We start from the raw sequence: 16374 nt of genomic DNA, 5'->3' as shown, positions 1-16374 counted from the left end.
CATCTCTCTGGATCTCCATTACTCAAGATATTCAAAACGGTCGAAGGCTGGTCAGCAATTCCAATTTTATCCTAGCCTGGGCATCGTGAAAGGGTCAGGTACTTTGATTACCTTCTTAAATGTTTGCTTTGGGCGTTTTTATGTTGCTTTACAACTTTGTAGCTGTTTGCTAGAAGACTCATTGAAATCTCTAGATCACAAAGGATTGTACAAAGTACTGTCCCCTTACTTATTTTTGGTTATAATGTAGCCAAGACATTGATGCACGAGGAAAAGGTCTCCATTTAAAAATCAGTCTTTACCTCCGCTTTGACTTTGCAATCCAATGTATGGCTTCTTATACTGCACCAAGCCATATGATTGTAGTTTCATTTGGCTTAACCTGGTCTGCGAAGGGAATCCCATTGAGATGTATTAAATCAACTTTCATAAACATGACCTTGTGGGGAGGAAAACTCTATGGTTGCAGGTTGACTAAATATCAGACACGTGTAAATATAGGTCAGCTCATATGACCACTTTGAATATATGTGATTTGTGGGGGGGGGGGGGATTAAAAGAAGCAAAACATTATTTTTATACCCTGTTCTCATGTCTAATTGAATAAGTTACTTTATTGATTGGCTATATCCTCCTTTCAAAAATTCAAAACTTGAATTCTGTAAATTAGTCATTAATTTTGTATACTAATCAAAAAGAGGCAGAGAGGTTCAAGGTCTCAGCCGGTTAAATTGGTGACACCCCCCAAATCAGATCAAAGGAAATTGGATTTTTAATTTAAAGTTGGAGAAATCAGGTCAGGGTAGTGATGTAGAGTCACTCTGTGAGAGGCGGCACATAAATTTAATAAATAATAATAAATGAATATAAATTTCTAAAATTCTCCATGTAGTGCTACATAGGAATATTATATGCAATATTAGGAACACCTTACACCAGACTCTGCATTACTTGATAATTCAAAAAGAATTGAAAAAAGAAAAAAAAAGATGATTATACTGGGATTTACAGTTATATACCCAAAAGAGACAAGGGGGAAGTGGCCCAAAAAAAGGGAAATAGCAAAGGTGGGATCAATGGGGAAAGAGGGGGATACTAAAACAACAAAAATAAAAAGGAGAAAAAAGATTGGAAAGGGAAAATACAGGAATTTTAAGATCAAGAAAAAGAAAAAAACTAAGCAAATGGTAGAGAGAAGAGAATACAACAGAAATGAAGTTCCTGAGAGACTAAGAGAAAATGGTTGAAAGGAGGAAAGAAAGAAAGGATTTATTATGTAGAAATAGAATGAAATTTAATAAATATAGCCACCAGTATATATTCAATACAATGTCAGGGATATAGATTAAAATAGTTTTTTTATCTGTAATATAGATTACTTGTGGATAACTACTTAAATGAAATGTTTATTATATAAAATTAAACTTGAGGATATGTGTTATCAATAGTAAAACAAAATAATAGATGAAAATGATATGTTAAATTTGATTAATTTTGAGAGGCAAATAATGATATTGTCTATATATTAAGAAAAAATTAAAAATTAAGTGGGAGGATATGGAATAAAAATAAGATGACTGAAATGTAAAATGGAAATATGATGCAAAGTGTACTATGCATAATAGAAGATGTAAAAGGTGGGGAGGATCAGGACAACACTTTGATAATAAAAGAAGTTAAAATATGTAACAAAAAAAAAACTTTGCTTGAAGACAATTCTAGATCCAATATCAGGCTAGTTTTAACTTATGAAATCCTTCATGGCTTAGCACCAGGATACTTTCAAATCATCTTCCCATCACTTGCCCCCAGTTCCTGCCCACCTAGCAGTTCAAAAGCATGCAAATCTGAGTAAATAAATAGGTACCATTTCAGTGGGAAGGTAACAGCATTCTGTGCACCTCGGTGTACAGTTATGCTGGCCACATGATGACAGAAATGTCTTCGGACAATCCTCACTCCCTCGGTAGGAATCGGAGATGAGCACCCCTTTTAAATCAGAAATGACTGCACAAGGGAAGCCTTTATCTTCATCGTCACACAGATAGCCCTCGATTTGCAACAGTTATTTAGTGACCATTCAAAGTTACGATGGCAGTGAAAAAAATGAGTTACGGCCTTTTTTCACACTTATGACCAATGCAACATCTCCATGGTCATGTGATCAAAATTTGGCACTTGGCATCTGACTCATATTTATGATGGTTGCAGTGTTCCAGGGTCACGTGGCCATGTTTTGTGACATTTTGACAAGCAAAGTCAATGGGAAAATCCAGAGGTGGGTTCCATGTTCTGTTACTGCTGGTTCGCTCAGTCATGCGCTTCAGGCACGCGCTTGCTTGATGCGTGCTGCCCGCACATGCACAATAGTAAAAAATTGCTTCTGTGCATACGCTGAAGCAAAAAACAAGATGGCGCTGCTATAGGTGCTGCCGATAGAACCGGTTCGGGGTGTGGCCGGCTGAGTTACTACCTACTTGGCCGAACCGGTCCAAACTGGTAGGAACCCACCTCTGGGGAAATCAGATTCACTTAACAATTGTGTTACTAACATAGCAACTGTGGTGATTAATTTAACAACTGTGGCAAGAAAGAGTGTAAAATATGGCAAAATTCACTTAACAAATGTTTCACTTAGCAACAGAAATGTTGGGCTCGATTATTGTTATAAGTCGACGACTACCTGTATTTTCCATATGGAGCCTTGGATAGCTTTTTTGATTGTGGCAGCATAGAAACGTGTAAAATAGACAAATAATTATCAAGATTTAGTTACAAGCAAAAATGGATATGAACTTTGAGGAAATAATTGAGATGTTTGTTGTGCAAGCCCAAAGCCTTTGAGATCCTTCAAGAAATCCTGTCCAGAACAGATGCTTAGAAGGTCTCTCCTACTGCACTGGTTGAGAAGAGGACAGGATGTAGGTCCTCTTGCAAGTTCTCTTCTTAACCGGTCATGGCAAGGATTTCTCTACCCTAACAGATGTTAGCAAATAGCCATCTGTTTCTTATGAAGCCCTATTAGCCTTAGTAAGACCACACCTAGAGTACTGCATCCAATTTTGGTCTCTATAAAAAAGATGTTGAGACACTAGATAAAGTGCAGAGAAGAGCAAACAGGATGATTAGGAGACTGGAGACTAAAACATATGAAGAACGGTTACAGAAACTGGGCATGCCTAGTCTACTGAGAAGAAGGACCAGGGGAGACATGATAGCCGTGTTCCAATATTTGAGGGGCTGCCACAGAGAGGAGGGGGGGGGGGTCAAGCTATTTTCCAAAGCACCTGAAGGCCAGACAAGGAATAATGGATGGAAACTCACCAAGGAGAGATTCAACCTAGAAATAAGAATAATTTTTCTGACACTGAGAACAATCAACCAATGGAACAGAAGTTGCCTTCAAGAAGAGATTTTAAGATTTTAACTGGAAGCTTTTAAGAAGAGATTGGACTGCCATTTGCCACAAATGGTGTAGGGTCTCCTGCTTGGGCAGGGGGTTGGACTAGGTGACCTACAAGGTCCCTTCTAACTCTGCTAATCTGTTAAGATCTGTGGATAAATGCCACAGCTCTGAGACTGTGATTCTCCCTCAGGGCTCAGAGTTTTTTTTCTCTTTCAGTGCAGGCCCCTGTTGATGGACCAGCGGATTCTGAGATCCCCTCTGGCCAGATTCTGCGTGGCTTGGCTCTCCCTGCAGGCCATATGCCGTTTTGTCCAGGGTGAGCCGCGTGACTTGCTGGCTAGCGAAGTTGCTGGGCCTCCGCTGGAAGACGCCACCCAAGAGCATGGTTACTACCTGCAGCAATTGTTTCGGCAATATGGTGAGAACGGCACTTTGTCCTTCGAGGGCCTGACCCGCCTCCTGCTAAGCCTGGGGCTGGGGAAGGTGCAGGTGGTGGAGATTGAACACGAGGAACTGGGACACGGTCATGTCTCCCATCTGGACATCCTTGAGGTGCAGGAGAACAAGCACCTGCACTCCCACTCGGCACTGGATCACATCAGCAAGACAGAGCACGGGGCCAAGACTCAAGTGGAGACTGTCACCACCACCAGGTGGGACCATTTTAAAGACTGGAAACATCTAGCGGGCAAAAATGGCTGCACTGGGGAGGGCTTGTCCATTGATAAAATACCTTTCCAAGTTAGCATGGGCAGTCCCCAAAGATCCATTTGTTGGAAAGTAAATGGGAGGGTTCTTTCCCTCCCCCGTAGCCTTTCCAAAGGATTTCAGGCAGGGGTGGGCTGCTGGGGATTCGCAGGGGTTCGGGAGAACCTCTAGCTAAGATTCTGTGCAGTTCGGAGAAGCCCTGAATCCCACTCCTAGCTGGCCCCGCCCACCCTACCCCTCCCAGGAGTCACCATGCGGCCCATTTTGGATGCAGGTAAGTGCAGGGCCGTGTGCAGTGTCTCGGGGAGGGCAACAAACAGGCCTATCGGACGTTTAGGAAGAGAGCCTTCTCCAGAAGGCCTCCAAAGCCCAGGGAGGGCAAAAACGCCCCCTCCTAGCTGTGGTGCAGGTGGCTGACTAGGCCACGCCCACCATGGCCATTTCCACCCAGCAACCGGGCAGAGAATCCCTTGCTAAATTTTTTGAACGCCCACCCCTGGAATTTTCAGGGTAGCTTTGCCTTGTTGTTCTGGGCAGGTTGGATGTACTTCCAAACAAAGCATCTGGACCTTGTTTGTTTGCTAAGAATACCTCTGTGGCGCCCAGAGATAAATCAAGCTGGTGCTAAGGGTTGGTTCTTTATTTCCCGCTGCTTTATTTATTCTCAAGGAAAGAATCTGGATAACATGTTAAAATCAGGTGGGGCAGAGACCCAACCTGGCAAGTGCCAAGCGAGGTCTGTGACAAATCAGCCACCCTGATTCCGACAGCGTAAGGGAAAGATCCTTTCGCTTGTACACAATGGGAAATTGCCAGCGCATATTTCCATTGAAGAATGAATTAATTAAAGCATGGTGTTTGTTTGTGTTCTTGATTGGCAGCTAACATCTTGCACAGCTTCTAAGTCCAAGCAAAATAAACATATTGCTAGCCTCAGCATTCTGATCTTGCTGAACCAGGCAACCTGCTGAAATGGGGCTGTTGAAATATTTTTGTCTTTCAAGAAGCCGAGAGCTAGCAATAGTAATAGGCCTGCTTCAACCACTGCAAGAGAAAAAGGAAGTGAACCAGCAGCTCCTCTGTCAGCCATTGATTCAAACAATTTGGGCTAACATTACATTGGGGGGAGAGAGATAAATTCAGAAAAGATAGAGGTAGTCCTCATTTAGCAACCACAACTGGAGTTAGCAACTCAGTCATTAAGCAACGCAGTCACTAAACAAAACTGCTATCGTGCTTATGATCTTACTTCAGTGGTTTTTTTGGCTTTACAGACCTCTGTAGTCTGTGAAGGAGAGAACTGGTCACAAGGTTATATTTTCACCACCCTTGTAACTGCCAAAGCTGCTGTACAGCAGTCTAAACAAGGACCACATATGTATTATTTGGTTAGATTTTATAATAATAATTAAGAAATGTCATGAAAGGAATGCAATGCACTGATTCTGCTTTCGACTAGGAAATCTCTAATGTCTGTTAGCCACAGACATTTGCTAACTCTTAGTCCAAACTGCCCCACAGGATAGCTGTGGGGAAGAACAGAAGGAGGGAGAGCTATGTACATCATGATAAACTCCAGGAATGAAAGTGAGGTATACATTGAAAATAATAATTATCTTCAAACCTGCAGCTTTGTGTGTTTTAGTTCTATTTCTCTTAGTTCATTTTTCTTCTTCTGATTATCTTCAGGGAGATTTAGTTAGCCTTACAGTATCAGAAAGCTTTCTTAACCTTTCAGTGAAATCTTTCCCTGTTGAGTTGGTGATGATTTCACGTGTCCTTCAGCCCAGGATTCTCTCCCGCTGGATCCTGAACACCATACCCCGGTTTCTCCTACCATCCATGAGGTCAGCCATGTCCTCAAGCCCAGCTTTGGGCAAGGCCGAGGGAAATCTGACAAGGAGAAAGAGGGAAAATTTCATGTCTCCCCATGGACATTCAAAGCTGAACTTTCTGGAGGGAGTATTTCCTTGGATCATTCTGTCTTCAATCACCTGCATGAAGATGTAAGAATTGGAGAGCAGCAAGTATACTGACCATCTTGGGCTGGCAGGGGAAGCAATTATGCTTTAAGGGATAAGTGTTGGTGGGAGTAGGGAGATTACAAGTTGTATTTTATAGACTGAAAGATAGAAAATTAGTCAAGATTCTTTGTTATACTGGGCACATGTTCCATTTGGAAAGAACTCATATATGTGCTTGAAATGGGGCACTCACAGCTCAACACCTATGGATGGTAGCCAGTGGTGGGATTCAATTTTTTTTACTACCAGTTCAATGGGCGTGGCTTGGTGGGCATTGCAGGGGAAGGATACTGTGAAATCTCCATTCCCTCCTCACTCTAAAGGAAGGTTACTGCAAAATCCCCATTCCCTCCCCACTCCAGGGGAAGGTTATTGCAAAATTCCCCATTCCCTCCCCACTCCAGGGGAAGGATACTGTAAAATCTCCATTCCCTCCCCACTCCAGAGGAATAATACTGTAAAATCCTGTTCCCTCCCTGTTCCAGGGGAAGGATACTGTAAAATCTCTGTTCCCTCCCCACTCCAGGGAAGGATACTGTAAAATCTCTGTTCCCTCCCCACCTCCAGGGGAAGGATACAGTAAAATCTCCATTCCCTCCCTCCCCACTCCAGGGGAAGGATACTGTAAAATCTCCATTCCCTCCCCACTCCAGAGGAAGAATACTGTAAAATCTCCATTCCCTTCCCACTCCAAAGGAAGGATACTGCAAATCCCCATTTCCTCCCGATAGCTGGGACTCAGGAGGCAGAGAATAGGTGGGGGTGGGGTGAGTCAGAGGTGGAATTTACTGGTTCTCCAAACTACTCAAATGTCCACTAGTGGTTCTCCAGAACTGATCAGAACCTGCTGAATACCACGTCTGATGGTAACCTCATACATGACCTTTAGGGCTGCAATCTGGTCTTCAAGCTAATGATTGACAGAAACTTGGTTATCACCAGCTATCCCCCAAAATAGATGGCTAGTCACACCAATGCAACCAGAACTCTGTTTTCAAAAGCCATCCTATAAAACAGCTATGTGCCCATCCTTATAGTCACATACAGACACCACCACACTCACGTACAAAAACACAATGTTGCACAACTGGCGTAGAATCCTACCTCTGCTTTTCAGGAATGCTGAGTTTTTCTGTAGCTCCCAGAGAAAGCACAACATATTTCTGATTTCCCACACTATTTCTGTTACTGTAATTCCTCTCCCAAGCTGGGCAATGGTTTTTTTTTTCCCCCTCTGCTCAGGAGTCTCTCCCCCATAAACAAAAAATTGGATAATGGATAATTGTAGTGGAAGTGTGTTTTGTCCTCGGTTGGAGAAGGGCCACAAGACCATTTTAGTCCCATTACTCATTTACTCATTACTCACAATAAACAGCCTTCTGGGTTCTTCTTCTCTATCCAGTGCCTCAATGTGTCTCAGCTACTTGTCAATTTTGGCATGAATACCGTTTCCAAAATCACTCCAGAAAACAGTTCACCCTGCTGTGCCCAGCCCTGCTCTACCAGATCGATAGCCGTGTTTGCATCCAGCACTTGGACGATGTGACTTTTGACACAGCCGGGAAGTTCCCTCTGGATTGTAAGCCCTTCCGCCCTTCTCAAATCACGTCTCCAGTGAGGTGGGCCTGGATTGAGAAGCAAGAGGCGGAGTTAGTGATGCACGGGAGGAGGCATGGTCAAAATTGTCCCCCTCCATTTTACTGGTAGTCCTCAAACTTATAACAGTTCATTTCAATTTACAACGGCACTGAAAAAAGTGGACATGACTGTTTTCACACTTAGGACTGTTCCAGCACCCCCTGATCACATGGTCAACATTCCGGTGCTTGGCAACTGACTCATATTTATAACAGTTGCTGTGTCCCAAGGTCACGCGATCATCTTTTCCATCCTCTGACAAGCAAAGTCAATGGGAAGCCAGATTCACTTGAACAACCGTGTCACTAATTTAACAAATGCAGTGATTCGCTTAACAACTGTGGCATGAAAGGCAGTAAAATAAGGCAAAATTCACTCAGCAAATGTCTCGCTTAGCAACAGAATTTTGGGGCTCAGTTCTTGTCCTAAGTCAAGGACTACCTGTACAGCTTGAAAGGGGAATAGGAGGGTGGGGAAAGCAAAATGTTTCCAGGCCCAACCTTGAAGACACCCAAGTTGGGGCATTCATTTTGGGTGGCTCAATCAATGATGTGATTTTTGAGGCAGGATGTTTATTATTGTTGTTTGTAGTTTGAGGAAAGGTGTGAGGTTGCAGTTGGTTTCCTACTTCCACTTCTACCTTAAATTTATCAAAAGGAGTAGCTGAAGATTCTGGGTGGGGCAAATCGTAAATTGGGTGCTGTGGGAGGGGCACGTCACGGGGTGGTCACACAACCTTCTCAAGAGAGTATATTTTGTTAGAAAAATAAACAAAATGAGTAATATATTATAAATTTGAACACAGGGTAGACATTGCAGAAGGTTCAATTTACTGCTATATAAATGCAGTAGTAATGTTAGTTTGTGCTCTGCTTTTTTATCCCTCCCTTTTCCCAGGCCACAACTCCCTCCATCATTCAGCATGGCTTCCTTTCAGCTTTCATTCTTTCCTTCTTTTTTACCGTTCTCTCTAGTCTTGTAAATAACTCCAATTTCTTTGGGAAGCCCACACTGCTGCATACTTATTTAAAATAGGTAAAACAATATCTACACCCTCCATTCAAGGCCACTCAAATTGTTCCTCAGAAAATCCTTATGGAATATAAGAGAAAACGTCTCCCAAAATCATACTCAAGTCTCCATTGTGCCCAAGTCTTTATTCATTACTTCTTGATTCAACTTTCTTTCACCAAACTGGTTTTTTTCCCAACATCCTCAGCCTCCAACCTATTTTCTAGGAGTTATTTTAAGAAGATATTTTTCAGACTATGAGACGCACTGGACTAGAAGACTTAGAGGAAGACAACAAGGAAAAAAAATAGTTTTCGGCTTCTGCACATCATGTTTTTGTCGTTGCTGGCCCCCAGAAGCACTACAGGCCAAAACCAGGCCCATTTTTGGCCTCCTGAACCTTCCACGCATCCCATTTTCGCCACAAATGTGCCCAGTTTTGGGCTGCAGAGTGCTTCTGGGGCTGGGGAGGGCAAAAAAATGCGACGCAAAGAAGGTTCAGGAGGCAAAAAATGAGTCCATATTCGGTCTATAAGGCGCACTGAAATTTCACCCACTTTTTTTGGGGGGGGGGAGTATGTCTTATACTTCAAAAAATACAGGTAATTACTTGTGCCTTCACTTCTCTCTTGTGAAGAAACCTATCAATTGTAATCTGTAGAGAGAAAGTATTCTAGTCCTTGCATCCCAGGGAAGTCTAGCTAATAGGGTCACAATTATGTGCAACGTGCTAGTTTTAGAGCTGTGTTCTTATTCCTGTCATTCTCTATGCTTTCCACAGGCTGGGCTGGGGATTTTTGGCTATCACCCTGACCAGCTTGCCCTCAGCACTGGCCATCATCTTGGTTGCCCCTACTCAGTGGAGAAATCTTCCAGTTCCTCCTGACTTTTCTGGTGGCGTTGGCTGTGGGACATTGTGTGGGGATGCTTTGCTGCACCTCTGGCCACACGTATGTACCATCTCTCTTTCTTCCATTTGGGGTACAATTGTCCAGAGGTAAGTGGGGTACCATCCAACCATCTCAACCTCATACAGGGAAGCCCACCTAAGATGTTGGGTTTCTGTCCTCTTCACACCATTCTCAACAATATCTTGTCCTCTTGATCCGCTGTTTTTAATGAAGTATCTCCTATATTTCAACTCAGTGAATACTCCTTGGGACTTGCTGGTTGCCTCTCTTTTAGTTGTTTTCTTGACAACAGAATTTCCCATCATTAATGCTATTGTTAAACTCAGCGGGACTTGCTCCCAGGTGATTAGGATCAAAGTGATGCCAGAACAAACAGTAGAGCTGAACTCCTGTCATGTTCCATGAAGAACAAATGTGGGGATTTTTGCTCAGATCTTTCCAGTCCTATTTTAAGGTGGTTTAAAAGGATTAATCCCTGTTCTGAATTCTTCCTTTCTCTGCTCAAAACAATTGTTTTCATTCAGGCACAAGTGAGCTCCCACGGCTTGCTGTCCTCAGAAGAAGATGGCATTCTGAAGGGTCTATGTGTCCTAGGAGGCATTTACTTTCTCTTCCTCACTGAGAATCTCATGGGAACCCTCAACCAAATTCGTGCAAAGTGGGTAAGAGGTGCACTGGATTATAACACTCCTCAGGGCAGGAAAAGATTCATATATATTCAAATATATCATATTCATATGCCTAATCCAAGTCAAACAAGCAAAAATGTCTTATATGCTAAGGTTTCCCCTAGAACCATGATGGCAAGCCTATGGCATGCGTGCCACAGGTGGTGGGCACACAAGCCGTTGCCCCAACTCAGCTCCACCACACATATGTGCGCACCTCCCGTCGCCCAGCTGATTTTTGGGTCTCTGCCATGCATGTGTAGGGGGCGGAGTGCATGTGGGTGATGCACGCACATGTATGGGGGCAGTGGGGGGATAGTATGTGTGCGGGGGCGAGGGCAGCATGGGGGGGTGGCACCCGATGTAGCCTGTTTGTAGTCCCAGGAAGCTGCAGGGAGGCCTACTAGGCCTAAAACAGGGTGCAAGGAAGGTGAGGTGCCTCCCCCTCCCCATGGCCCATTTTTGGTCCCAGGAGGCTGCAGGGAGGCCTCCTAGGCCCAAAATGGGGTGTGGGGAGGGTTGCACACACATGCAAGGGGAGCGAGGGGGGGTCATACGGAGATCACACACACATGCGCAGGGAGCAGTGAGTGTCGCATGCACATTGCATTATGGGTGCGGGTGCATGCTCTCACATACATGCGTGCTTTTGGCACGCGATGACAAAAAGGTTAGCCATCACCGCCCTGGAACGAGAAAATACATCTCTGAACTATGGCCATGTTATACTTCTGGCCTCCATTACAAGGAGACTATATCCTCTGGCATCATTAGGATGGGGTTCAAATCTCAATATGGTTTAAAAAAAAGTTTTGCTTTTACTGGACAGAAACGTACCGCTGGAAAGCAACCTGAGCAATCGTCTACTAAGGTGGATGAGAATGACGCAGAGAGGACATTGCATAGTGAGTTGTGAATTACTTAGTACAGTACTTCAAATCCATATTAGTATTTTGGTATGCTTTACATTCTATTTTAGCAGGGAAGATGTGTGTCTCCTAGAAATCTGGTTTCAAATGAATTTATGTGCCATGGTTCAATGATTATAAAACTTTGAGCCCACTTGAATAAATGCAATTTAAATGCATTTTAAATATATAAAAATATGTATTTGAGTGGAAGGTCTTTTCTAAGACCTCTTTCTTCCTTCTGTCCGGCTATTGGATAGATAGCTGAAAATTGTCTCAGCAATCAGTATCTAGCATAAGCACTGTTACTAGTTGTCCCTTCGGAATTGTGATTCAGTTTTGTATCTAGCTGACATCATGTACCTGACAAGAAGCTGTTAGTTTTAGATAAAGTTGCCTAAATTGTGAGATGGGCAGTAAATAAATTTGATAAACAAAAAGCCAAATAAATAAATAGTTAGGTTTGAGGAGGTTTTTAGAAGCGAATCTGTGAATTCAAAGACATAGAGCAAGGAACAGCAATAAATATATTTAGAACTGAGAGAAGAAACAAAAATGATTTTGTAACACGAAGACACTAGTAGGTAATATGTTTCCTGTATTCCACAAATGATCAGGGATTATTATAGAATGCATCCCATAATTGTGAAGGGCCATTTTCATTCGGTAGATAGAAGTACTGAATATGGCACAGGACCAGACAACCTACGGTATTGCCTTTCCCTAAGGATATTTATCCATCTACCAGGTCAAATAGTATGGGCACAGTCCATTGGTTCCTTCCCTCAAATATTGTCATCTAATGGGAACTAGGAAGCATGACTTTTCATGGCAACCCTTGCCCTATGGAACATCCTTCCACCTGAAGTTTGGCAGGCCTCCACCTTTTAATCTTTTGTAATGTCTTAAAGACCTGGATTTCCCCCCAGGCTTTGGAAGAAGATTAGATGATAGCACATTAACACAGATTGGTGCCACATTAAAAAAAAAATGTTTTCTGTTTTAACTGGTTATGTTTATAGTTCTAAAAATCATTTAATATGTTTTTTAATCTTTGATTGGGAGCCACCCAGAGTTGGCTGAAAGATGGTGACCATATAAATGTTTAATAAAACAAGATGGCCAGAGAGTGGAGCTAGTGGTAGAGGACAGGCAGCATCTGTTGTAGTCCAGAATCTCTAAAATGATCAATTGCCATCAAGTACAATCAAGGGAGAATACTGTTCTTCACCAGCAAAATGGCAAGAATCTGACCTGTGTCTTTGCTCAGTCTCTCTAGGTCCTAATGGATTGCTAGGTGGATCAAAGGTCTAACATGTTTCCCTGAAACTTAAGTGCCTTTATTCAGGAGTGCCAATGGCGGCCTGAGCGCTCTGCCAGTGAAAATGGGCTCCCAAGCTACGTTTTTGGCTGCAACGGCCTCTGCCAAGCGAAAACAGAGATTGGGATGGCCACGTGAGCCTGTGGGCCAGATCTAAGTGCCCCACTGGCTGGATTCGGCCCCCAGGCCTTGATTTTGACCCCCTTGCTCTAGAGAATGTGCATTGTTTGGCATGTTCTCAGTTTCCTAGGCTCTCAGTCACACGTTCTAAGATCTTAAGACGTTAAAGAGGCAAGTTAAACAGCTTCTTTTTTTTTCTTTTAATTTGGTCTAAACTTTTCAGGTGCTGAATTGCAGAGTCTGAGAGTGCCAGAAGAGGACACTGGAAATGTATATGGCGAAGTCCAAGACTGCTCCATTCAAATTCGCAACTCAGAAGATCACAGGACAAGCCTGGAGAAGCAAAGAGAAGAGATAGATCACCATGGTCACTCCCACAGCCCAGCTGGGACTCTCAAGGCTGGGATAGCTGACATCGCTTGGATGGTTATCCTTGGGGATGGGGTACACAATTTCACAGATGGATTGGCAATAGGTCAGTGATTTCTAAGCACGCCTTGCTCCCATCTTGCGACAGAAATGCAAAATATCTCCTTCTCGCAGAACCTTTTCTCAGGACCTTAAGGTGGCATACTTAGCACTCCCACTTCCTGCTTTTCCTCTCCTCCACAACCGTATGAGGGAGGCTGGGGTGAGAGGAAGTGACCATCCCACAGTCACCAGGGAACTTCTATGGCTGAGGGTGACCTAGAACCTGGAACTTCTCCCTCCTAGCCCACACTGCTACACCACGTAGGTTCTTTTTGACTTACATGCCATGCTACACTGTCCTTCTTCTCTAGGGGCTGCCTTCTCGGATGGACTCTCCAGTGGCTTAAGCACTATGTTGGCAGTCCTCTGCCATGAACTTCCCCATGAACTGGGTGAGTGAACAGGGGGATAATCCTGCTTCAGGGCTATCCGATCTTTTTGCATGTCTTGTTTTCAAGCTGGCTCAAAGCACCATGGAAGTAAAAGTACCGTGTTTCCCCGAAAATAAGACAGGGGACTTATTTTCTTTTGACCCCCGAAATAAGTCCTTGGCCTTATTTTTGGGGAAGTCTTATTATTTTTGAGGTACAGGAGGCAGCGAGGGTGGTCACCTCATGGCTGCTGCTGTGTTGCAATATTTTCAGGAATGGCTTATTTTCAGGGGAGGGCTTATTTTAGCGCATGCACTCAAAAGCCTGATTGGGCTTATTATTTGGGGAGGTCTTATTCTCAGGGAAATAGGGTAATCATCCCTGCCATGACAGGTTCATGCCTAGACATTGCTGGCTTTTAGAGGAGTTGAGGTAGCCGTAACGTTCTCTCTCTTTGGCAGGAGACTGTGCTGTCCTAATCCGGGCGGGCATGCCACTCCGATGGGTGCTGTTGTTTAACCTGCTGTCTGCTTTCCTGGCTTATTGGGGCATGGTGTTAGGGACAATTGTCAGTCAGAGCACTTCCCAAGTCACTCCCTGGATCTTTGCCATCACAGCTGGTGTTTTTCTTTATGTAGCTCTGGTTGATATGGTAAGGACCATGTTTCATTTCTCTCTGTATGGTACAAGTCTTAATTTATTTATTTCGACCTGAACTTTTCTTGAGTGGTGGGTATATGCGTGAGTCTTCCCTAATTTACGTTTATGGTAGTAATGAAGAAAGAGTGGTTGGCACCAGAGGGCTTAAGGGTACCCACTGAACTTTGTAAGCCTCTCTACTCCAAGTCCAACCATCACAATGACACTTGGAGGATCAGAGAATGTTAAATGTTCCTTCTTACTTATTGCCTTCCTTCCTTACCCTTCTTTATGGAAAGCACAAATTGGTGTTTTAGTCTAACAATCCTATACTTAAATTGGGAGAGAGAAAATGATGTCCAAATTGCAGGGGGATTAAATGTTTTTCAAATCTAAAGCTTTAGCCTCAACGAAGCAATGGGAAGGGGACATGCACAATTTGAGGGTTTTTTTGATCCTTGGTGCATCTGATGCTGATTCCTACCTACTTCCATCTGCTGTAGCTTTTCAAGATCAAGGGAAATATGAGGTCAAGTTTCCCTCTGAATTCATAGCATCTTCTCTCTGAGATTTTAAACCATTTATTGGAATATTAATGTTTCCTCCTATCCCCCAAATACTATAGAAGTGATTACCAAAGCTTTTGGGTAGAAAACAGAATCTGGGTGCTTGTAATAGAACAGAAAGGTAGATCTGTACTTCAGACACTTTGCTTCTTATTGTTCCTTCCTTATAAAGGTAAAGGTAAAGATTCCCCCGCACATGCATGCTAGTTGTTTCCGGGTCTAGGGGGTGGTGCTCATCTCCATTTCAAAGCTGAAGAGCCACCGCTGTCCAAAGACGTCTCTGTGCTCATGTGGCCAGCATGATTAAACGTTGAAGGTGCACGGAACACTGTTACCTTCCCACCAAAGGTGGTTCCTATTTTTCTACTTGTATTTTTACATGCTTTTGAATTGCTAGGTTGGCAGAAGCTGGGACAAGTAACGGGAGCTCACTCCATTATGCAGCGCTAGGGATTCAAACCACTGAACTGCTGACCTTCTGATCAACAAGCTCAGAGTCTTACCCACTGAGCCACTGCATCCCCTTCCACCCTTTATAGACTATAGGGAATGAGAATAAATCTAAAAGGATATGTAGGGCATCTGTGAGGAATTAGGGCTTGTGACTCTAAAATCCAAACTGCAGGTAAATTTCAGAAACATGCCTCCCAACCTACATGGCAATTTCCTTAGAAAACATCTTGAAAATCTCCTGGCGCATGAGTGGCCCTATGAATGTTTTCCACGAGGAAAACACCCGGTACCAAATTGCTTAAAGACGCAAGTAGCCCAAAATTTCAATGTTTTGTTTTGCATTTGCTGTGGCTGACTTCTTACGGGCAAAGATCCTGTCAGTTTGTACTAGACTCTGAATGCTGCCAAGTGATAACAGCTGGTTGTTTTTCTCTAGCTACCTGAAATGTTGCAGCGGCATTCTACCAGCAGCAAAAAAAGATCTGCAGACACTTCCTTCTCCAGAACCTAGGATTTATCAGTGGAGGTGGCCTTATGCTCTGCATTGCTCTCTTCGAAGAACCACATCAGTGTCCGCATGAATGAGTAGGGCATTTCAAAAGGAATTCCCAGCTGCAAGGCAAAAAGCACTCCCGGCTCCATTGTCAGTTATGACTGTCTTCTTTCCTGGAGCTGAAAAGGCAGCTGTAAAATCCTTCACTGCAATTGAGTAATCCAAGGAAGTTGGAGAGGCGAACAAAGAAAGTTTGGGAGAGTGGGACAAACTCTTTTGCTGACTGCCCCGATCCTGTGTTCATGAGTATGGTGGCAGTAAAACTTTGTGCCATGAAAATTTATGTCTTGATTCAGCCTGCTTGACGTTTAAAAAATAAAGCAGGTTGCCACTAAAATTAGCATGCTGAAAACCCATTATATTTGTTGAATGGAAGAGGGGCAAGTTGTCTTAGGAGAGAATGGAGCTAATTTAAATGTATTGTTTTAACATAATGTAAATTATTTTAAAAACCGTACCTATTCTAGGTTGGTTCTAGTACGGTACCAGGTACTCATGGTTCCTACTGCATTTTGGTAAATAAGGGTTTTAAAAGCAGCAGTTATCCCAGGTTAGAAATCTGGGTCTTCAAAGACACAAACACCCAGTTAAACCTGAGGCAGCATC

The 16374-nt window shown here is 43.4% G+C and overlaps 1 protein-coding gene across 1 annotated transcript; it reads left to right on the top strand.

Annotated features, from left to right (window-relative positions):
- The first annotated feature begins 3475 nt into the window (after positions 1–3475).
- Positions 3476–16075, top strand: LOC116504472 (zinc transporter ZIP10-like). The gene is given in 14 exon segments (XM_032211485.1): positions 3476–4059; positions 5900–5915; positions 5962–6120; positions 7541–7603; positions 7606–7757; positions 9569–9737; positions 10223–10647; positions 10774–10796; positions 10903–11271; positions 12924–13190; positions 13498–13578; positions 14019–14209; positions 15652–15700; positions 15703–16075. Coding segments are annotated over 14 exon segments (2484 nt in total). The 5' UTR covers positions 3476–3637; the 3' UTR covers positions 15801–16075.
- The last annotated feature ends 299 nt before the right edge of the window (positions 16076–16374 follow it).

This window comes from Thamnophis elegans, chromosome 2 (assembly GCF_009769535.1).
Source record: "Thamnophis elegans isolate rThaEle1 chromosome 2, rThaEle1.pri, whole genome shotgun sequence".
Taxonomy (NCBI): domain Eukaryota; kingdom Metazoa; phylum Chordata; class Lepidosauria; order Squamata; family Colubridae; genus Thamnophis; species Thamnophis elegans.
The sequence above is the reverse complement of the archived record's forward strand: the minus strand, read 5'-3'. Positions and strand labels throughout refer to the sequence as shown.